Below are 22,992 nucleotides of genomic sequence, written 5' to 3' on the forward strand. Positions count from 1 at the left end.
ATGGGGGAAATGGAGCAGCTGAGGCAGGAAGCGGAGCAGCTCAAGAAGCAGATTGCCGTAACCCCAGAGCCCTTCCACAGGGGGACCCCAGAAAACATGGAACCGGGGACACGAGGGAGTGTGGATGGGGGTGGGGGGAAGGGGGCTGGATTTACTCTTGAGTGACACCTTAGAGAACCCTGACCTGGAAGTGGCCAGAGACTTTCTGAACGTGGATCTCAAATTTGAGATGTCCCCCAAACCCTAGAGCCCCGAAGCCCACCTACCTCAGAGGCCCATGCACCCACTACCCTCACCTTGTGTTGATGCTCCCCTGATGTCTGCTTCTCCACCCGCCCCCTCCCCAGGATGCCCGGAAAGCCTGTGCTGACATTACTCTGGCAGAGGTGAGACCTCCTGTCCTACCCCCTAAGGCAGGGCCGGAGGGCACGGCAGGGGAGGGGAGGGGAGGGAAGCTCCCTGGTGCCCAAGCTTTAGTACAGCGTGTCCCTAGAATGAGGAACCACATTGATTAATTCATTCGACAAACATTTAGTGAGATCTGCTGTGGGCCGGCCCCTTACTGGAAGCTAAGAATGCAGATGATGTCCCTGTCCTCACCCATAACACAAGAATGATCACATGCTCTCACAGGGTGGTGAGGATGAGGAGAGGGACGGTGCTTTGCAAATCACAAAGCCCTTATAGACCAGTTACTAGTTTTCTAATCGTGTCCTCCACCAATTCTAAGGGCACATCTTTTCACATTGTGACATCTCTGAGATCAAGATGCGTCCAAAAATAGATGATGCCTTACATTTATAATGGGCAACATGTTTTCTTTCTCAGTGATACCTAGAGGCCTGGTGCTTCTTGGAGTTGGTGGCACCTTATATTGGATTAAATATGTTAATAGTAAGAGGGAACATTTACTGAACACTTGCCGCGAGCCAAACACTGGGCTAAGTTGCTTAGATACGTAACTGCGTTTAATTTTCACGACGACACCATGAGTTGATGCTACAAACCTCATTTTGCAGATGAGGAAACAGGATCAGAGAGGGCGAGTAACTTGCCCAAGATACCAAAGCAAGTAAATGACAGGTCAAGGCCACTGACTCGAGCCTGAGCCTAAGTCTAGAAGCTGGATAGAGTTTAAGAGACATAGGACCACAAATTTCAGGAGGTGCCGTTCAGGGTCATGGGGCTGCCCTGGGTGCCCAGGGAAAGAGATAACCATGCTGCAGGTGTTGTATGGGACCCAGCTCCCAGTGGCTTGGGACCGCGAATGTGTGCGTCTCTTCCCAAGTCCGTGTTTGGTGACTTCACACTGGCAGATTGAAACTGGTCAAGGTGGGACTATTTACATGACAGAAATCATTCTCTCTTGTCTCCTCCTCCCCCATCCCGCACTGGAGAGGTGCTTGTCAAACACCTAGTGACGTGCCGCTAGCCATGCATGGTCTCTCCCACATCAATTGAAGCCACTCCAAGGCAGAGACTTATTTCTCTAAGGCTGGAGGCCTGACCCAGAGCCTGGCACAGAACAGAAACTTGTGCAGATCAGTGGTTGCGACACTGACATCTAGGTAGGTGTTCTACTCACCCTGATTTCTAGTGCCCCCTTTTCTACAGCTGGTGTCTGGCCTAGAGGTCGTGGGGAGAGTCCAGATGCGGACAAGGCGGACGTTAAGGGGACACCTGGCCAAGATCTATGCCATGCACTGGGCTACCGACTCCAAGTGAGACTTGAGAGGCACCCAGAGGTCGGGGGTGGGGAGGCAGGAAGGAGAGGCTTGAGTGACATGGGGTGCTCTCTGCCCAGGCTGCTCGTAAGTGCCTCGCAAGACGGGAAGCTGATCGTGTGGGACACCTATACCACCAATAAGGTAGCTGCCCCCCACCCCTCCATCCCCCTGTCCTTCCTTTGGGGCATTCGTTGTGCCTACCCTCCCCTGCCCTCCCCACCTGGGAGCTCTGCTCAGGTCCTGCCTCTGCCCACCCTCTCACAGGTGCATGCCATCCCCCTGCGCTCCTCCTGGGTTATGACCTGTGCCTATGCCCCGTCAGGGAACTTTGTGGCATGTGGGGGGCTGGACAACATGTGCTCCATCTACAGCCTCAAATCCCGTGAGGGCAATGTCAAGGTCAGCCGGGAGCTGTCTGCTCACACAGGTAAGTGGGAGACCCTCTCTTCCAGTCCCTGTTGCGAGAAGCCCAGGGAAGCCCCAGCACCAGGGTGCTGTGGGCCTGCAGCCAGGGCGCTGTCTTGACCACCCCCAGGTTATCTGTCTTGCTGCCGCTTCCTGGACGACAACAACATTGTGACCAGCTCCGGGGACACCACTTGGTGAGGACAGAACACCGTGGGTGCCGGGGCTTGGGGCGCAGCTCTGTCCTGGCCTTTCTGTGACAGTGTGACAGCTTCCTCTCCTCCGGCAGTGCTCTGTGGGACATCGAGACTGGGCAGCAGAAGACTGTGTTTGTGGGACACACAGGGGACTGCATGAGTCTGGCCGTCTCTCCTGACTTCAAACTCTTCATTTCGGGGGCCTGTGACGCCAGCGCCAAGCTCTGGGACGTGCGGGAGGGAACCTGTCGGCAGACATTCACTGGCCATGAGTCGGACATCAACGCCATCTGCGTGAGCCCCGCTCTGCACCCCAGCTCCCGGGAACCCCTCACCACACCCAGCACATGCATCCTTCATCCCGGCCCAAGCTCCCTACCCCTTTCTTTTTTTACTTTCCTCTTTGGCATAAATTCACCTTACAGAAAAGTTTCCAGAGTAACCAAAAATTTCCCGTCTACCCTTCACCGGGATTCACTGCTAACACTTTACCACATTTGCTCTATCATTCTCTCTCCGTGGAGGGAGGGAGGGAAGCATGGAAAGACAGACAGACACATACACCTAGATGTGGCTACAGATACATTTTATTAGTTTTTTTCCCCTCGGTCTTTTGAGAGCAAGTTGCAGATTATCATGACTCTTTACCCCTTAAATACTTCAGTGCATGTTTCCTAAAAACAAGGCCATTTTCTTCTGTAGCCACAGTATAATTCTTAAAATCAGATTTAACATTGACACGATATAGTCTATCGTCTATATTCAAATTTCACCAGTTATCTCAAAAATAATAGCAACGGTTTGGCTTTGTTTTGTTTCTGTCCAGGGACATGTATTGCACTTCCTTGCCATATCTTTTCAGTTACCTTTAAACTGGAACCTTTTTCTACTTTTGTATTTCGTGACATTGACATTTTTGAAGAGTACAAACCAGTTTTCTTTAGGCTTTCTGTCCATTTGAGTTTATCTGACATTTCATCGTGATGAGATTCAGGTCATGCATTTGCACTTGGCCCCGTGCTTCCACGCTCTGATCCAGCCCGGAGCCTGGAGTCTGGGACAGCCGCCGCCCTTCTAGCCATGTGACCCTGGGCAAGCTGCCCGCCCTCCCTCAGCCTCAGGCTCTCGCCTGCAATGTGGAAATAAAGTCTGCTTGCCGCGCTGTAGTGAGGGGCAGGTGAAGGGTGTAGGGGAGCCGCTGGCATGTGGCTGGCGTGGGATAAATGTCAGCGGTGAAGAGCACTGGGGGACGGATAGGCAGAGAGGCTGAGGGAAAGAGCCTGTTCTGGAGCCACCAGGGCAGGAGCCAGGGAGAGAGCAGGAGAGGTAGCGGGCTGCCCAGGTCTGAGTCCTGACCCCCTTGCCACCTGTACTCTCAGTTCTTCCCCAACGGAGAGGCCATCTGCACAGGCTCAGACGACGCCTCCTGCCGCCTGTTTGACCTGCGGGCAGATCAGGAGCTGACTGCCTACTCCCACGAGAGCATCATCTGTGGCATCACATCCGTGGCCTTCTCCCTCAGCGGCCGCCTGCTCTTCGCAGGCTATGATGACTTCAACTGCAACATCTGGGACTCCCTGAAGGGCGAGCGTGTGGGTAAGGGCCGCCCCCGCCCCCCCCCCACACTTCTGCCACCTCAGCTGGAAGGACCTTCCTACTAGCTTCCTTCCTTGGGACCCTCTCACCACTGTTCCCTAATTCCTGGATGACTCTGAGCTCTATCCCTAGAATCTAGTCCCCCTTGGCTCCCAATCTAGGGCCATCTTCTCTAGTGGCCCTTCTCCACCACCTAATGAGATAGCTGCTTCCCATGAAAGGAGCTTCTGTGTCACCCCAGACCTGTGGACCTTGAATGTCCAGTCACTTCTGGATTTCCAGGGCCTCTGCAGTTTCAGGGGCATCCACTGAAGGAAAGGGCAATCTCAGGAAACTGCAAGAAGCCCCATCAAGGAGGTCTAGAGTGACCTGAGGGCCCTGACCCCAACCTAGGGGCTTTATCTAGGACCACCCTGGTCTGAAGTTGAATCAGATGGGGTGGCTTCTTCTCTTGGGAGAGGCCACGTGCTGAATGAAAACAACACTGGCCAGAGGGTCAGGATCCAAATCTGAATTCTGTCCCTTAGGCTCTCAGGGCCCTCGGGCAAGTCACTTCTCTCTGGGCCTCAGTCTCTTTATTTGGAAACATAGTAATGAGACTAAAGAGCTACCTCCCCATTTTCTAGGGCCCATCAAGGTGCCCCTGGCTTTTTTCACAGCACACTGACACTGCCAGCCTTCTCCTGTCCCTCCCCGCCCCGCACCCCGCCCACCCTCCACAGACATTGGCCTCGAGAGAAATCCTGCCCCTTAGGGCTAATCCTCTTTCAGTCCCCACCAGGGGCTCAGAGTCCATGGCCAGTCTAACCTAGAATTCCTACATGTGCACATGAACTGTCTGCCAAAGCAGGCTGACTCCTCTCCCTCTTTCTCAGGCGTCCTCTCTGGCCACGACAACAGGGTCAGCTGCCTGGGGGTCACAGCTGACGGGATGGCTGTGGCCACTGGCTCCTGGGACAGCTTCCTCAAAGTCTGGAACTAAGGAGGCTGGAGGAGGGGAGGTAAAAGGCCACGAAGACACAGCTGCCCCTCCCCTGCCCAATTTTTTTCTAAGGTTTCTTTAAGTTTTCTCTTCTATACCCTAGCTGCCATTCCCACCCAGCTTTGTCCCTTGAGGGCGGTGGGGAAAAATGGGGAGTCTGCCTTTGGGAGGCATTATCAGGGACACGGGGGCAAAGAACTCCCCCATCTCCTCCCATGGTCTCCCCTCTCCACGGTCCTGCAGCTTCTCCCTTAATAAGCAAGGACAACTGACCCCTCCCCAGCCCTTGGCAAGCCTAACAGGCTTCCAGTCTGAGGCCCCAGGCCCTAGAATTCCTCCCCCCAGAGCGACTACCTTTATCCAGATCTGGGTGGCAGAGAGCACTCAGCCCTGTGACTATGGCTCTGGCACCACTAAGATCCTGTCCCTTGTCTCCTTCATGATCTCTCCCTTTTCTACCTTCTTTATTTCTCTCCTAAAGCACCTGCAATAAAGTGTACAGGCCTGGGATGTCTGGCTTCTGCCCCACTTCTGTTCCAAAAAGATGCAGGTCTAACTCAAGTAATAAAGCATTATAGGTGCAGGGATGAAGGTTGGGTACCAGACAGCTTGTGGGCAGAGTAGGGTGCAGGCAGAAGCCCAAGCCTCACAGAGAAGGCCTGAGACAGGTCAGGTGGAGAAGGTGCTCACCAGGTGGCTGGGGGAGCATACACACAATAGTTGACTACAACCTGCCTATGGTGCGTCTCTACAGGAAGGTTATGTTGAGAAGGAATGGGGTTATAAAAGACCCTGAATGCCAGGCTAGGGTGTAGACTTTATCCTAAGGGCAATGGGGAACAACTGAAGAGTTTTGAGCAGAGTAGTTTCACGGTCACGTGCTTCTCAGAAAGGTCACCCCTCAGGCACCTGGGTGGCTCAGTCGGTCGACTCCTGATTTCAGCTCAGGTCGTGATCTCACATTTCGTGAGTTTGAGGCCCACATCAGGCTCTGTGCTGACAGCGAGGAGCCTGCTTGGGATTCTCCCTCTCTCCCTCCCTCTGCCCCTCCCCTGCTCATGCTCTGTCTGTCTCTCAAAATAAATAAATACCACTTAAAAAAAAAAAAAGAAAACTAAAAAAAAAAAAAGAAAAGAAAAGAAAAAGAAAGGTTGCCCTAGCAGCGGTGTAGGTTGATGAAAAGGTGAGAGTTGAGACTGGAGAGAAATAAGGCAGGAGGTAGATGGCAAGAAATGCAAGAGCCATAGGACAGGGGGCAGGGAAAAGGATGGGGAAGAGGTTAAAGAATACAGAATCACCAGGATTGAGTGCCAAGTGCCAGGATATGGGATGTTAAGAGGGAAGGATTCAAGATAATGGCCAAGGTTCAGGTTTGGGCAACTGGGTGGATAACGTGGTTATTTACAGGGATAGAGAACAGGGGATGAAGAATAGCTTTGGGGGCGGCAGGGGCAGGGAGGGCGGATTACAAATTCAACTGTAGACAAACTACCTGTGAAGTGCCTGGGGCACTTGGATAAAGGTCAGGGTTAGAGAGATCCGGAAGTTACTAGAATATAAGAAAGTGATACCTAAATCCCTAGAAGTGAACACCTAGAGAGAGCAAGAGGAAAAGGCCAAGGACAGAGCCCCGGGGGAACACTAGGATTTAAGGGAAGTGTATAGAAGAGGCCTGGAGGACAGGGAACACAAGTTTCTCAGGCTGCTTTTCTACATACAGAAGCCCAGCACAAGGTTTAGGCATAACACTTAAAAGCATAATTTAAAATCACTTTCTTTAATATACAAGAAACACACGAGACACAAATAAAGCCTAAGAAAGTGCTCGGTCCCCCGAGTTGGTAGTTTAGGGGGAGTGGAAGACAACGAGCCTTTCCAGTCTCCCAGGGAAAGAAGGGGCTGTGAGGACACAACATCACCAGGCCCCTGGTGAACCCGGTGCTGGGGCCACGCACGGCCTAATTCTCCACCAAGTTTGGAAAGTGCTGATTTTCCTTGTCCTGGTCCTGGCCCTGCTCCCACACTCGGCCTCCGGTTTCCAGAAGTCGTCCAGTTCCCAGAATGGCCCCTTCCTTTAGTGCCCTAGCATTTTCACTCAGGGGAGGAGGCCGCTTACCCTGCCAAAAGCAGTGTGTGAGTTGGAGGAGGGAGGGGGGTTGTTCAGGACAGGGAAGATTGGGTAGAAAGGACTCCCACCCTCTACCTCTCTATCCTGGGGTTCCTAGTAACAGCTTTCACCCTCTCTCCTTTTACCTGTCGTGGTGTCAGAGTTCCGGGGGAGTTGTCATCCTGTAGGATGGTGAGGGGAGATCTCCCTAGTACCTTGCCATTTCCTTTCCGTCTATTGTGCTTAGAACCTAGGGTGGGTAAGGAGTTAAAGCCAAAACCCAAATTAGGGGTTTACAGTTTATTCCTCCTACACTCATCCGTGGACATTATCCCAATTTCTCTTCCCTATCCTTGCCCTTAGGTTCTGTACCTGAAGATCGGGGAGTCTCAGGGTCTCTTAAGGGCTTGTCTGAGCCCTGGCTGGCCGTGGGGGGTTGTGAGGGCTGTCCTGCTTCCTCCTTGGAGGACACCTGCTTGGAGGGGAGCTCAGTCTGGCTCCAGAGTGGCATCCGGTCCTCAAGGGAAAACTGGGTGCCCAGAGGCAAGTTCAATTCGGAAGGTGAGGTTGCCTCTAGGGGCAGAACAAGCTCTGGAGGACGATTCAATTTGGAGGCTTCTTTCTCAAAGACTTCATTCAGCTGTTTCGCCAGTGGGCTTGGGGGCTCTAAACAGAAGTCAAGTGAGATAGTGACCCTATGATACAAATCATTCAGCAAGAAGAATACATATAGGAACTTTAGGACTCATGCTCTAGTGGGTGAGGGATTGATTGGGAAGAGAGAAATCGAGGGAGAAAATGTTGAGAGAAGAGTGAGATTGGCTCAATCAAAAGAATGGAGGCTCCTTTGAGCAGGAGCTCTGGGAAAATGGCTTCATTGGCCCAACCCAAGGGTGCTAGGTGACAGCCTTACCAAAATTCCCTGGGCCCACCATTTACCTCCGCTGCTGGTCTTCATAGGTGTCCGTGCAATGCCAAGGGTAGGAGAGCGGGGATCTGAGTCTTGGGCCTCATTAGGACACTCCAACTGCTCCCCTGCTGGTAGGGTTGGCTGTGGAGAGCTCTCCACCTGGCAGAACCAAAAGCTAAAACAAGTCTGGACCCCGACTCTTCTTCCCTCCCAGGTCTCTAGCCCCAGGTTGATATTCCAGGCAGGTATTGCCAGGGCCCTCAGGCATTCAGCCTACCCCAACCGGATTAAGAAAGTGGAAAATAAGGTGTCAAATTAGAGGGAGGAGGAGGGTGTGAGGGCTTTCTCAGAATCAGGTTAGGCAGAGGCCCAAGAATTCAGACTTTGCCCCCGCCCCTCCGCCCCAGAGTACCTGGATGGGAGTGCGCAAGATGCCGGCACTAGGTGAACGGGGGTCCGCCACTCGAGCCAGAAGCTTGTTGTGCGGCGGAGGCCGCGCCGGAGTGACCGGGGAGCTCTTGGCTGAGCCCATCTCAACCAGGAGAAAGAAGGTGGGGCGGGGCCCGACCCGGGGCGAGGAGGGGACGCCTGTGAGAAATGACTCAGGTCTCAGCCATTACCGCGACCGCGTCCGATCTCTTGCCTCCAGACCACCCGATCTTCCCTGCTCCCAGCTCAGGAACCTCCCCGCCGCTGGGCCAGAGGCCTCTGTGGAAACAACGACTGTTGCAGCTGACAAGCCAGCTCCTTGCGAGCTTGCTGGGCCCTCTAACTTACTAATTTATTCCAATCACTTACCGGGCCCCAATTCCTCTTTGGGATGCACAGAAGCTCGAGCCTCAACTCCCGACGCCGAGTTTCAAACCTCCCGCCACGCCCCCTGCCTTGACTCTATTGGTTGAGCCGACGCAGACGCCAATAGGCCCCCTATATGAGACCCGCCTCCTGTGAGGAGGCCATTGGGCTCGGAGGACGTCTGTCATGAGGACAGAGGGGCCAATGAGCAGCGGCCTGGCTTGCTCAGGGGTGACACCTCCCTGAATACGGGACTTTTGTTCCGCCACCGGCTGCGAGTTGTCCATCGTGAGACTCTGAGGAGTGCCAGTCTTCGGTTTTCAGACCTCCAGTTTCAGAACCAAATGATTTTATTTAAAAAATAGAATCATGAATTATGACGCTATTATGTACATATCTGGCTGGCGCTGTAGTTATGAGGGTTTTTCTGAGGCGAGATGGTAATCCGTATTGGTCGACGGAGTTATCAATCACTCGACACTAACCCTCTCAAACTCCGCCTCATTGGACAGCCCCTTTTCAAATAAAAAGACTACAACTGCCCTTCTATTTTCCGATTGGACAAGACCCAGGAAAGTTTCTGGGATTGAACAACCGTCAGTTTCTGCTCTGATAGAAGGCACGCGAAAGGACTGTAGGGGTCCCAGAGTACAAGCGTCCAAAAACTCCCGGACCCACCTCGCTGCTCTACATGCGCTCTGCCCTGGAAGAGTGGGATTGGTTCTTCCGACCATCGGTTGCATTAGAAGCGCTTTTCATTGGCGTTACTCAAGAGTAGGGCAGAGGGCGGAGCACTAGTAGGCAGGCTGCGTCCAACTGCCATTCTCGCGCGTCCTCCTTTTAGCGCATGCACCTAACGAGTAGAGCTCATTGGACGGCCAGACTAGGGGGTGGGGGACTGGGAACGGTGGGAGCCGCTGTGTGTGGAGGAGCTGCTGCCGGTGTCATGGCGGAGCTGAGTGAGGAGGCGCTGCTGTCAGTATTACCGACGATCCGGGTTCCTAAGGCTGGAGACCGGGTCCACAAAGACGAGTGCGCCTTCTCCTTCGACACACCGGTAAGCCCATTCCCCACGCCCGCAGCGAGCACGACTTCCTTCCATCGCCCTGGTCATTCTGCCGGGGCCTGCAAGGCTTGGGCTACCGCCTCCCTGCGATGCACCATGGGACTTGTAGTCTCCCACGCTCCTCCCTGCCGTTGCTTTTAATTAGCTGGCGCTGTCGTGTGACTACCGCTCCCGGAAGCCTCCGCGCCCGCCCCACCCGTTCCCCGTCTCGTGGAGCATTGTGGGGATCGTAGTCGCTCACTCCCCTCATTGCCGTTCCAAGGTAGAGGCGCATCCCGCTCGCTGGACTACATCCCCCAAGTGGACCCCTGCGAAAGCCTGGGAGTTGGCCTTGCCTGCCGCGCGCGGCTCTCCGGGTTTTGTAGTCTCGTGTGGGAGGGATGGGGCGACCCTGCACTGTTCTGGGCCGGGGTTTGGGTTGGAGGGTGGGGATTGCAGTTCCTGGGCGCCTAGTAGTCTGGAAGTGACCATGAAGAAGGGCGGTTCTGAGAAAGGCCGACTTAGACTCCACCCATGGTTAATGTGGACAGGGGGCGGGGAGGTGGGTCATTGGTGGTAGGGAGGAGAGGAAAGAAGGGAGGAAAGCTCTAGTCGTTTCTCCTTTGAGGTGAACTATGGCCGCAGCCCCCCTTTTCCCGCCCATCACAGAGAGCACAGGGAACCCTTTTAAAAGTATTCCCAGGGAGATGGTGTCTTTCGTGGAGGATACTAAGACCCTTTTCCCATCCCGCTCCCACTCTTGACTAGTTAGACAAAGCCTCCACCCACACCATGCTTCACGTTTTGTAGGCTCCACCCGGAACCTCCCTTCCTGCAGTTCTGCCTTCCTGTGTCACCGTCAAGCAGAGACTAGCCTTTGGCCTGGCCAGAGCCTGAGCTGAGAAGGCAACAGCAGCCTGGTTGGGATCCGCCCCCCTTACCACCCCTCCCGTCAAGCGGTCGCTGGGCCCTGCCCAGGGTGTTCAGCCAGACCAGCTCGTGGCAGGGAAAACTGCAAGTCAGAGTGGAAAGGCTTCATTAATGCATCGCCAGTGCTGAGTATAGCAGCATGATCTAAGGCCCAGTTCAGGATCATCACTGTGATTTGTGGTTTGCTTGGTTTGCTAGGCTTTGATCTGGGCCTCAGACAATGTGCTGCTTCTCTGGAGTCTGGCTTTGGCAGAGCCAAAAGAGGACTGACTGCTCAGAGCAGAGCTCCAGGGCTCCCAAGGCTTGGGGAAACCCAGCATTTTTATTTCCAGCAGAGGAGTTTGGTTACTGCAGAGCTCCTGCATGCCATCTAGTTCATCAAGTGCATGGCTTGGTCCTGTCTTTCTCAGGAGAGAAAGGTTTCTCTTAATTACCAACAGATGGTAGAAGTCAGTGGCTCCCTCTTCACACTCCCGTCGCCTCTCCTTAGTAACTGCTTCGAATAATCCAAATGGTGTTTTTGTAAGCTTATTATACTTTGCTTCTTTTATCCCAATTCAAGAGATCTCCAATGTGGCCTTGTTGCTTTCCTGACCAACTTCCAGCATGTTTGATTATCTTCAAATTCAATTCATGGTAGAAAGCCTGTTTGACCCCTGTGATGAAAAATGCTCCATTTGCCCATGAACATTGTAATCCACACTGTTCTAGGGAGTGGTACAGAGCAATCTATGGGACCAAGAACTGCCTTAGACGGTGCCCTATTTTTCATATCGCAGCAGAGAATTTTTCAAGGCCACTGAGGCGTTTATTCGAGGAAGAAGATGCCTGTCGTTGCTTGGATCTGAAGGAAGACTGTTGTTTTCTCCAGTTACCTCCTCTACCTTATCCATCACTATTCACAAAGACACTGGGAGACTTGCTCAGTGTTCGAGAAGCTCATCCTCCCTCCTTAGCTGTGATTTAGGGTGGACCCTTCTCTCCTTGTTTTCTCCCTGCGTTATATGTGTTTGAGTTGTCTCAGCAGGTATTGCTAGATTATTCTAGAGAGGGATTGGCTTTGAGGTTGGCAGGTGCTGGACTTCAGTGCAGGATTTAGTTATTGGTCAGAGGGGAGGCAGCAGGGCAGTGGCTGGAGAATGCTGGTCTTCGTGTCCCTGCCGAACCAGGTCCAGGTATAACAGTGAGCCCCAGACAAGGCACTGTTAGCCTGGCTCCAGGCTTTAGCAGGAGAGGAGGGAGAGGACTCAGCATGGACCAGGATTTGACGACCTAGTAGGATGTTGTAAAGGAGAAGTCTGGTCTTCCTGGCAGGCTCAGGAGCTGGGTGTATTGTTCAGGTGCTAGAATCTTTGCTCCTCCAGTCTGGAAAGTTTTCTGAATCCTGGAGATTAGGCAGGGTTTGTCGTGTGTGGGGAGTAGGTTCAGTGTCTGACATGCAGGTCTTTCCTCTCCCGGGAAAGGACCCTTTTTCCCTCTGAATGTAAGCACTGGCCCTGGAAGTCCATAGTATTTGATTCCCATTGGCCTCGTAAAGGGAGTTCTCTGCAATTGATTGGAAGGCTCCAAAGCCCAAAGAAGGAGCGAGAAGGAAGAGGAATGGTGACTGACAGGTGTTGCTTAGCTCCTGGTGTCCTTGTTGGTTGGTATCAAAGTCATAGGAGAATGGGGAGAATCTTAGCCATGTACCAGGTCCCAAAAGGCTAAATGACTTGCCAACAGCCACATGGTGGTAGAGAACAGAGCCTTTCTTGTGGAAACCAGTTTCTGACCCCAGGTCTTGGTTTCCCCACCTAGCCAGGCTTCATCCTCCCTGTGTCTCCTCCCCTACCTGTTGCACTGCAGGAGTCTGAGGGTGGCCTCTACATCTGCATGAACACATTCCTGGGCTTTGGGAAACAGTATGTGGAGAGACATTTCAACAAGACGGGCCAGCGCGTCTACCTGCACCTCCGGAGGACCCGGCGCCCGGTAGGCATGAAGCTGGGGCAAGGCCCGGGACTTTCAGGCACATCCCACTGGTCTTCATTTTGAATCTGTCTCTTCTGTTCTGACCTCCCAGAGGCTGCATTTCCCCCTCTCGCCTGTTTCTGTTGGTATCATTAAAACTCAGCACACATGTTTTATTTAGCTTCACTCCCTTCTGAGATTAACCCACCCTGTCCTGTCCATCTTCCCCATTTGTCCCTTCCCTGGCACTCACTGCTGATCCTGCCCTTCCTGCCTCGTTGCAGAAAGAGGAGGACACCACGACAGGCACTGGAGACCCCCCCCGAAAGAAGCCCACCCGGCTGGCTATTGGTGAGCACCATTTCAGCCCTGTTCTTCCCGAGCTGGTCTTTCCTGGCCTCAGAGGCACTCGAAAGGCCCCCAAAGAATGGGCGTGACCAGTGGCCCTAGAGCTCTGGAGGGGACAAAACGAGATGCCGTTTGGGAGGAGGGACATTTACCCGTGGTGGCTGTCCTACCCTCCTCCTTCTTCCCTGCCTCACCAGGTGTTGAAGGCGGGTTTGACCTCAGCGAGGAGAAGTATGAATATGATGAGGATGTGAAGATTGTTATTTTGCCGGATTACCTGGAGATTGCCCGAGATGGGTTGGGGGGACTGCCTGACATTGTCAGAGACCGGGTACGAATGCCTTCCTGCCCTGCCGGGGACTCTGGGGCAGGCAGGTCCAGAGCAGTGACGTCTTGGGCAAGCACTGAGAAAGCTGGAGACTGAGGGGCTAGAGGGACTAGAGGGCGAGGGGTTGGGTCCCGTCTCTGACCCTCTGCTTCCCCCAGGTGACCAGTGCGGTGGAGGCCCTACTGTCAGCCGACTCGGCCTCCCGCAAGCAGGAGGTGCAGGCCTGGGATGGGGAAGTACGGCAGGTGTCTAAGCATGCCTTCAACCTCAAGCAGCTGGACAACCCTGCTCGAATCCCTCCCTGGTGAGGCCTGGCCCCTCCACCTTGGGGCACCACCCCCAGAGCAGGGGCAAAGAGGCCACCCTCCTGGGGGATCTGGTGGGAGAGAGCATCGGGAGCAGGCTAAGGCGGGGGGCGCTGAGGGAGATGAACTCAGCCAGGGGCCGTCCAGAGGAGAGGAGCAGAGAGAGCTCTCACACTGGAGAGGCCAATCCCATATACCCCCCGCCCCATAGTTCAGCATATTTTCTTCTCCCTGGTTAGTGGCTGGAAGTGTTCCAAGTGTGACATGAGAGAGAACCTGTGGCTCAACCTGACAGACGGCTCCATTCTCTGTGGCCGCCGCTACTTCGATGGCAGTGGGGGCAACAACCACGCCGTGGAACACTACAGAGAGACCAACTACCCGCTGGCCGTCAAGCTGGGCACCATCACACCTGATGGAGCCGGTACTCCCTCCCCTCCTCCAGCCGCCTCCACGCTAGAGTGGGCTTTAACCATTACTCGGGGAGCACAGGAATACCTCCTCTTGATAAACAATGAGAATGTTGCAGACGAGACTAGAGCTTCAGCTAAACCCCCCAAATACGAGTCCCCCTCCTTAGAGGTTACCAAGATAATCTGTGTAGTGAGTATCCTTCCCAAACCATCTGACCCCAGCACCTTATCCTGGGGGTGGGCCCCCAAGTAACGCCAGCCCTTGGCCTCTTTTCACCCTGTCTTCCCTGACAGCCAGTCTCATAAGGGCTTGTGACCTCACCAATAGTCAGGGAAGCCAAGAGGGTTACCCTTACAGGCTCATCCTTCTGTCCCACCAGCGCTCCACCCCCCCCCCCCAAACCCGGGGCAAGGAGTGGGACTGGTGGTCAGGCCCGAGCCACCGCTTCTGACGATACCCCTGCCTCCTGCCCTAGATGTGTACTCCTATGATGAGGATGACATGGTCCTGGACCCCAACCTGGCTGAGCACCTGTCCCACTTCGGCATCGACATGCTGAAGATGCAGAAGGTGAGACCCCTGCAGCTTCAGATTCTTCTCATCCCTGCCCACCAGGCCCTGCCTCGCCTGAGGCTGAAGCAGCGCGTTGGAGCGAGCTGCCACGGTTATCCCGGTCCCCGACACGTGGGCTTCCTTTGAAAAGGTTTCTAGAATCCATTATTTGTTCATCGACCACTACTGAGTACTTGCTCTGTGCTAGTCACTGCGTGAATAAGACAGGTGTGGCCTTTCAGGGACTTACACTCTAGATGGAAAGGCAGATATTGATCACATGCTCAGGCACATGAGTGAATGAACACAAACCGAAGGGCGCTGTGAAAGAGACAGAGAGGGTGCTGCAGTAGCTTATGGCAGGAAGACCTGGAGCGGAGACCTAAAGGGTGAGAAGGGGCAGCTTCGGAATGGAAAAAACACTTCAAGTGGAAGGACTCGCATTCATTTCTTCCTCTCCCCCAGGCAGAGGCCTGACCACTAAACCGCCTCCGGGATGATCGCGCAAGGCCTTCTGGAACTCGGACTGGAAATAGCTAGTGCGTCTCCCATGTTAGAGGCCATAATTGAACACATTCTGAGCTCCAGCAGGGTAGCGTCCCGGACCCTGTGAAGGATCAGTGTAAAAAATTCAGGGCTGAGTGTCTCGCCCTGTCTGAAGCATCCCTTCCCTTGCAGACGGACAAGACCATGACTGAGTTGGAGATAGATATGAACCAGCGGATTGGCGAATGGGAGCTGATCCAGGAGTCGAGTGTGCCACTGAAGCCCCTGTTTGGGCCTGGCTACACGGGCATCCGGAACCTGGGTAACAGCTGCTACCTCAACTCCGTGGTCCAGGTCCTCTTCAGCATCCCCGACTTCCAGAGGAAGTGAGTGGCGCCCTCTCCCCATGACTGGCCCCTTGGCCCTGTACCCCTGACCCCGCAGCTCTCCTCCTGGATGCCAGCCTCTAGGCACACTCCTCCTTCAGCCACCCTCAGTACCTCTGTGTGCTAGCTCCGTCTTTGTTCCTGTTATACTGTGGCTGGCGCTCTCCCATTAGTTCTAGAACCACCCCACTGTCACCCAGCCACACAAGCCCCACTGGGAGCAGAACACTGAATCCTGGGGCTCTCCCTGGCTTCCTGACTACTCAAGGGTGAGGTGGTGGTCTTTACTTGAGGCCAGTGACATCAGATGAGTACCTGACATGGACATGTAGCACTTGGGGGAGGGGAGGGCTTGGGTCACTAAGGTACCAAAACGGCAGATTCTGAGCATAAGTGAGCCTGCTTTCTAATTGAGAAGGACTTGATGCACATGTGAAAACTTAGCAATGTGGTGACACGTTCTGTTCCAGGCAACCTTTCTCCCTTCCCCTGGCTCACTCCTGGGGAGGAGGCCGGGGGGGAAAAAATGCATCAGGTACACTGCATGCTGGCATAGTTGAGAAGGGGAGGAAGGGCAGGTTGCTGGAAAGAAATGGACTCCCGTGTTTTAACCACATGACTCCCTACTCTGAAGGTTGCTCGTTCCCCCAATCTAATGGATAATAGTCCCCTTTTCCTTGGAACCCATGCCAGAGCACCTCCAATTATCCTTCTCTTGGCTCTTAGGTATGTGGACAAGCTGGAGAAGATCTTTCAGAATGCCCCGACGGACCCTACCCAGGACTTCAGCACCCAGGTGTATGTAGCCAGGTCCTGTGTACAGCCTCGCAGCCTGTATGCCTTCGTTCTCCTCCATGACCACCTGGAGTGGGCAGCAGTTCAGGACGTTTGCCTCTGGCCATGCTGTCTGCCCTGAGTTGGGTTCCTGGGGAATCTCAGGTTTTTCACATTCTAGAGAGTTGTCTGAGGTCTATATGCCGGGGTTGAGTTGGGGAGGAAAAGGCACAGATAGATGTCAGACGATCAACAGTTGACTGAAGCTTAAGTGGTTCTCTTGGATGTCAATGCAGGGCCAAACTGGGCCATGGCCTTCTCTCGGGAGAATATTCCAAGCCAGCACCGGAGTCAGGCGATGGGGAGCAGGTGCCAGAACAAAAGGTGAGTCTGGGACTCTATCCCTTTCAGGCTCTGGAATTTTGGGGAAACTGAGGTCTGGGAGATGTCTAAAGAAGGCCCCTTGGTGGCCTACTTGAGCCCCAGCTGAATCGCTGCCCTGGCTGTGCCTAGGAAGTTCAAGATGGCATTGCCCCTCGGATGTTCAAGGCCCTCATTGGCAAGGGTCACCCCGAGTTCTCCACCAACCGGCAGCAGGATGCCCAGGAGTTCTTTCTTCACCTCATCAACATGGTGGAGGTAAGGGCCGGGAAGATGGCAAGGCAGGGCACTCCACGCTCCCTCCATCTGCCCGTGGTTCTCTCCCTTCTGCCTCCTGCTCATTCTTTCCCGTCAGCCCCCACCAGCCCCACCCCTGGAACCCGGCGGCGGGCATGCACTGGGCCTTCCCTGTGAGTAGCAGTTGCCCCTGGGGAGGACAGTAATGGCCAAGCAGTGATCCTTACACTGGATGGGCTTGTGGCCTGATGAAGGATGCACCCAAGAAACTGATAGGGAGATGCCTATTGCTTATAAAGAAAAATACCAGCGTGTTCCACCGCAGTCTCCCAGTGCCATGAAGACGCCAGAGTCGGAGATGGGGAGCTAATTAGGGAAGGGTTCTACTCTTCAGTCCCGAGAGCCTCCTAGTGGTAGACTCTCTTCTGCTCCTCTCTCTCTCTCCCTGAGCCCCTAGTGACCCTTTCAGGCCCCCATCTCGTTCCCTGGCCGCCCAGACCTCCCCACCCTGCCTCTTTCCCATAGAGGAATTGCCGGAGCTCTGAAAATCCTAACGAAGTGTTCCGCTTCTTGGTGGAGGAAAAGATCAAGTGCCTGGCCACAGAGAAGGTGAAGTACACCCAGCGAGTGGACTACATCATGCAGCTGCCTGTGCCCATGGACGCGGCCCTTAACAAAGGCAGGTTGCCCTCAGTGAGGCCTGGGTGCAGTGGGGCTCCAGGGTGTAGGAGTGCTTGGGCCCCTTAATGGGAGTGGAGCCCACAGTATGCCCTGCTCCCCCAGCCGGAGGGCCGAAGCTGGGGCATCTCGGGGAGGTAGGATCACCTTTGCTTGTCAGAGCTGTGCTGGGGAAGAGAGGCAAGATCGTATGTGGATGTGTGTCAGGTGGATTTGGGGAGAGTGGAGGAGCCCAAGTAGTCATGGACAGAGAGCCAGTCTGGCAGGGCTAAGGAGGGAAAGAGGCAGTGCCCTCTGAAGGGTTCACCTGTCAATTCTGTCCCCAGAGGAGCTTCTGGAGTATGAGGAAAAGAAGCGGCAAGCCGAAGAGGAGAAGCTGCCACTACCAGAACTGGTTCGGGCCCAGGTGCCCTTCAGCTCCTGCCTGGAGGCCTATGGGGCCCCCGAGCAGGTGGACGACTTTTGGAGCACCGCCCTGCAGGCCAAATCGGTAGCCGTCAAGTAAGTCTTGTTGGTCTGCGCCCAAGGTTTCGGGCCAATGTCAGGGTAATCCCAAGGACTCTGTCTGCCTCTCTCCCATCCTTCTGTCCCTTTGTGGTTGGATTCTCAGGGCTAGCATCACTTGGGGCTGGTAATCTGGCCCCGAGGGAATCAAGAGGCCCTGGCAGGAGTAGACTTGGACGATGGACCGTATTACCTTGTCCTGCCCCTGCCGGAGATTCCCTCTTCTCTTGTGGTATGGGGTCACATTTTAGTGCACCTTTTGTCCACTCAGGGCGAAAGCACGTAGTGTCTGTTGTGGACAGAATTTGGGTTTCTAGCAAATGGACTTAGTTTGGGCCTAATTGTGTCATGAGCATAAGCTTGGGATCTGAAGGAGTGCTTTGGTTCCAAGGGATTTCAGCCATTCCCACCCCCACCCCACCCCCACCCCCTACCCTTTGACAGGCCCCTGGCTTCTGCTGCTCCTTGTCTGCAGATGCTCTGATGCCTGCCAAGGGCAAGATAAGAATGTGGAGTATCTTCTGGGGATCAGGGCTTCTACCGGGGAGAGGCTGAACCTCAGGGTGGGGGTTTTAGGAGAGGAGGACTTTGGGATTCTTTGGGTACTAGGACATTCTCTTTTCCCCAGGACCACACGATTTGCCTCTTTCCCTGACTACCTGGTCATCCAGATCAAGAAGTTCACCTTCGGTTTGGACTGGGTGCCCAAGAAACTGGGTATGGTGGCTGGGACGAATGAGGGAGGTGAAGCAGAAAATGCTAGAAAAAGAAGGGACCTTAACGTGTATAAACGAGTGTTTCTCCAACTTTCCTCTGAAGGAGGAAAACATTACCCCAAATGTTTCAAGATAAGGCACGTTTGAAAAGCGTAGACTAAAACTGTGAAAGCACTTGATTGTCATAGCAGTGATTTCCAACTCAAAGCGATTTTCATAGTTTTACGTTTACACTTGGGAAGATGTTGTCATTTAGATAATCTTGAAACAGTTCTCATGAGTCTTACAGCCCCTGCCGACTTGGAGAGCTGCTAATTGAACTTCATTTCCTTAGATCAGTTGAGCCTGCAGAGGTAGGAAGTCTTCCTGTTGTACATGTGGGAAGCCCCCATCCTTGTCCATAGCTCATGTGTGGTAGATCTAGGACTAGAATCCAGGTCTCCGGATTCCCAGGCCCACCATTGTATTACACCAGGACCCCTAAGACTTTTGCTGCTCTGAGCAGCAACTTATTACAGAGCAGGACCAAGGTATGGGGCAGGGCTTTGAGATTCCCAAAGTGCTTTTTCAGGGAGGGCCCCAGGGAGCTGCTGAAGTGACCCTTTTCCTGCCATGCCAATTACAGATGTGTCCATTGAGATGCCCGAGGAACTAGACATCTCCCAGTTGAGGGGTACAGGGCTGCAGCCTGGAGAGGAGGAGCTGCCTGACATTGCCCCACCCCTGGTCACTCCGGATGAGCCCAAAGGTAGCCTTGGTTTCTATGGCAACGAAGACGAAGACTCCTTCTGCTCCCCTCACTTCTCCTCTCCGACATGTTAGTGACTCTTCTTCCTGCCTGTCTCTCTCCTTTGCCGATGGGGGTCTTCTCTGCCTGCCTCCCCTTGACCCTGTCCTTCGTATTTTCTCCTGTCCTCCCTTTCCAATTTCCCCTGCCCTCTTTTGATGGATGTGAGGACCGAGTAGAGCGCTCCCAGCCACATTGTCTGTGTGGACGGCAGCAGCACTGGCTAACTGCCTCTCTACTTCGTTACCTCATTGCTTGGGGATGGGGCGAGGCATCATACTCCAGAAACAGGGCCCATTCTGTGAGAAACGGCAAGATCTCCATGGGAGATCTTTAGCCTCAGTTCTGTATCTTCAGTACTGCTGGACCCGTGTTATGTCATGCTGTCATTTAGGTTCTGGAGTAAGGTGCCACCCCATGGAAGAAAAATGCATGGAACGGGGGGTGGGGGGGGGGGAGTGGTGGTTGGGAGAGGGCCGGGGGACTGCACTGTGGGAGGGAGGAGGAGCAGATCGTGGCCCAAGGAGTCGGGTCACCGTGGCCTTGCTTCTGCCCCCAACAGCACCCATGTTGGACGAGTCCGTCATTATCCAGCTGGTGGAGATGGGCTTCCCCATGGACGCCTGCCGCAAAGCCGTCTACTACACAGGCAACAGTGGGGCTGAGGCCGCCATGAACTGGGTCATGTCACACATGGACGATCCAGGTAGGCGGGGGTGGGTAGCAGGGCGGAACAGGGCCACCGTCCTCCCCCACACACTTCAACCCCTTCAACCCCCGCAGATTTCGCAAACCCCCTCATCCTGCCTGGCTCCAGCGGGCCTGGCTCCACCAGTGCGGCAGCTGACCCCCCGCCGGAAGATTGCGTGAGCACCATCGTCTCCATGGGCTTCTCCCGGGACCAGGCCCTGAAAGCTCTTCGGGCCACGGTATGGGCTGTCTCCCGGCTGAGGACTGGGGGGCCTGTGGGGAAGAAGGGGGTGCGGGTGAGGTTCCATCTTTTGTCAACAAGACCGAGGGCAACCGGTGTGGTACGGCCAGGGCTGAGGCACCACCCTTTGGTGGCCGTGGTGAAGGAGCTGAGCCGTTCACTGGTGCTTTTCTTACCCCGAACTTGTTGGAAAGAGCAATGCTTCCCTCCTCTCCAAGAACAATAGTTTAGAAAGGGCTGTGGACTGGATCTTCAGTCACATTGATGACCTGGATGCGGAAGCCGCCATGGACATCTCGGAGGGCCGCTCGGCTGCTGACTCCATCTCCGAGTCTGTACCAGTGGGACCTAAAGTCCGGGATGGCCCTGGAAGTGAGTGTCCTTGGGAAACAGGCCAGTGGTATCTAGCCAGTCAGCTACCAGATCCTCATTCCAAGGCCGCTCTGCCTCCGGTGGGGGTGGGGGAGGGCAGAAGCTTCTTTCTGTTGACATGGCTTCTGAAGGGGGGATTCTGGGAGTCGGAGACAGACTTGTGACTCAGTACATGCCCCACCTTCCCTGAAACTTGCGTCCTGAGTTTGAGCTGTTGGATGTACCTTTGGATGTCGCTCGAGGATTCCTCTCAGTGTCTTCTCTGCACCCCCCCTTCTCTAGAGTATCAGCTCTTTGCCTTCATCAGCCACATGGGCACCTCTACCATGTGTGGTCACTATGTCTGCCACATCAAGAAGGAAGGCAGGTGAGGGGCTGGCCGTGTACCTTCCAAACTGGGGAGCGGTGGTGAGAATGAGTGGGAGCATCCTTGGAGCTCTTAGAATATTTGCAGGAGAAGACAAAGGCCTGGGTGGGGGGCACAGATACACCACACATTTTTAGAATGTTTGACAGCAGGGATCGGCAAACTACGGCCCAAGTGCTGCATCTGGCCACCTGCTTTTGTAAATAAAGGGTTTATTTTTATTTTTAAGTTTTATTTTTGAGAGAGAGAGAGAGAGAGAGTGCGTGAGCAGGGGGGAGGGGCAGAGAGAGAGGGAGAGAGAGAATCCCAAGCAGGCTCTGTGCTGTCAGTGCCGAGCGGGACACAGGACTCCAACTCATGAACTGTGAGATCATGACCCGAGCCGAAATCAAGAGTCAGACGCTTAACTGACTGAGCCACCCAGGAGCCCCAGAAATAAAGTTTTAATGAACATAACCACACTTAACTCACATACGTATCATTTGTGGCTGTTTTCATGCTGCAACAGGAGAGTTGAGTCATTGTGTCAGAGACCGGATGGCCTCCAAAACCTGAACTATTTACTGTGCAGCCCTTTACAGAAAAAGTTTGTGGACCTGACAGGGGCCTGGCAGGACTGGGTGGGGGTGGCTGTAGAGATACTGGAGGATTTGAAGGCTCGGAGTAGGGAATGAGAACGGGATGCCCCCTTCAGGCAGGTAGCAGCTAGACTGTAGGTTGTGGGGGCCCAGGCTGAGAATGTTGGGAACCTGTGCTCCAGAATCAGCAGGACCAAGACCAGGGGCTATGTCAGAGACTAAGCTGATGCAGAGTGGATACCCTGTCTGTTCATCCTTCTCCTCCCTCCCCTGCTTCCCCAGATGGGTGATCTACAATGACCAGAAAGTGTGTGCCTCTGAGAAGCCGCCCAAGGACCTGGGCTACATCTACTTCTACCAGAGAGTGGCCAGCTAAGAGCCTGCCCTGACCCCTTACCACTGAGGACAGGGGACAGACCATCTGGCATGCGGGACAGGGGCTGAGGAATGGACTTCAGCCCCACCCCTGCTCTGTTCCCTTTTTTCTTTTTGTCCTCAGCAGCAGGGAAGAAGCTAGAGGCCATAGGAGAATGGCCAGGCAAAGCGGGGGACACTCCAGAGACTTTGGGGATAGGGCAGGAAGGGGATGGGAGGGGCTGGCCACCTGTCAGTGAGGAGACTTTGTTGCTTCCCCCCCCCCCCCCCCGCCCCGCCCCGCCCCGCCCCGCCCCTTGAACCCACAGTGCTCTGCTTCTCTGTGTAATCCTGCCGGCCCCTGGTGTGGAGGGGGGCTTGTTTGTGTGTGCGCGTGGGTGTAGCTTTGTGCAGCCTCTTCCACAGGAGGGGGCGTCTGTGCCTCCCCTCCCCCTTTGTGTTTGCTCCCTGTGTGGTCAGGCAAGGAGGGCTGGGAGGGAAATGGGGATCCCCCTCGCCCTCCCACCTGTCTTTCCCCCACCCTGTCTCTTCCCTGCCCTTCTCTGGAAAATGCCAAAATACACGATGTGAATAAAAGTACAATGGCTAAGTTGTGTCCTGTTTGATACCTTAAGGGAGATTAGCAGGTGAGTGGGTCTGCCAGGTTCCCACCCCCACCCCCACCCCACGCACACTGTCCTGCCCCTTGCCGCCTCCGTTGGCAGTTCTCAACTTTTCACTAGTTCTAGAGCTCTTGGGAAATTGGGTGTGAGACGAGGTGAAGTGAGCACTGGGGCAAAAGAAGACAGCGGAGGGGTGGGGGCTGTCAGAGCAAAGATGGGGGGTGAAG

The 22,992-nt window shown here is 54.5% G+C and overlaps 3 protein-coding genes across 4 annotated transcripts; 2 read left to right on the forward strand and 1 right to left on the reverse strand.

The window, feature by feature from the left end:
• Positions 1-5,403, forward strand: GNB3 (G protein subunit beta 3). The gene is made up of 9 exons (XM_047066512.1): positions 1-57; positions 348-386; positions 1,615-1,721; positions 1,805-1,868; positions 1,992-2,154; positions 2,263-2,329; positions 2,422-2,623; positions 3,709-3,925; positions 4,801-5,403. Exons 1-9 carry the CDS (start codon positions 1-3, stop codon positions 4,905-4,907), a joined length of 1,023 nt encoding a protein of 340 aa, XP_046922468.1. The 3' UTR covers positions 4,908-5,403.
• Positions 5,404-6,668: 1,265 nt separating this feature from the next.
• CDCA3 (cell division cycle associated 3) lies at positions 6,669-9,488 on the reverse strand. The gene is made up of 6 exons (XM_047066510.1): positions 8,723-9,488; positions 8,337-8,632; positions 7,954-8,083; positions 7,387-7,680; positions 7,161-7,264; positions 6,669-7,024 (listed from the first exon to the last, which is right to left on the reverse strand). Exons 2-6 carry the CDS (start codon positions 8,454-8,456, stop codon positions 6,866-6,868), a joined length of 807 nt encoding a protein of 268 aa, XP_046922466.1. The 5' UTR covers positions 8,457-8,632; positions 8,723-9,488; the 3' UTR covers positions 6,669-6,865.
• A 17-nt stretch (positions 9,489-9,505) lies between these two features.
• USP5 (ubiquitin specific peptidase 5) lies at positions 9,506-22,752 on the forward strand. 2 transcript variants are annotated; one of them, XM_047066508.1, is made up of 20 exons: positions 9,506-9,776; positions 12,540-12,665; positions 12,929-12,995; positions 13,190-13,323; positions 13,479-13,624; positions 13,865-14,049; positions 14,515-14,609; positions 15,270-15,463; positions 16,190-16,261; positions 16,534-16,621; positions 16,751-16,876; positions 17,381-17,534; positions 17,860-18,034; positions 18,666-18,754; positions 19,379-19,570; positions 20,103-20,246; positions 20,324-20,469; positions 20,690-20,843; positions 21,126-21,210; positions 22,071-22,752. In XM_047066508.1, exons 1-20 carry the CDS (start codon positions 9,567-9,569, stop codon positions 22,162-22,164), a joined length of 2,676 nt encoding a protein of 891 aa, XP_046922464.1. In that variant the 5' UTR covers positions 9,506-9,566; the 3' UTR covers positions 22,165-22,752. The 2 variants fall into 2 exon arrangements, with proteins under 2 accessions (XP_046922464.1, XP_046922465.1); XM_047066509.1 differs by having other exon boundaries at positions 9,508-9,776; positions 19,379-19,501.
• Positions 22,753-22,992: the final 240 nt, after the last annotated feature.

The sequence above is a fragment of the Lynx rufus genome, unplaced genomic scaffold, assembly GCF_022079265.1.
Source record: "Lynx rufus isolate CCGP_SWC_20201006 ecotype Redwood Valley unplaced genomic scaffold, mLynRuf1.p SCAF_7, whole genome shotgun sequence".
NCBI lineage: Eukaryota > Metazoa > Chordata > Mammalia > Carnivora > Felidae > Lynx > Lynx rufus.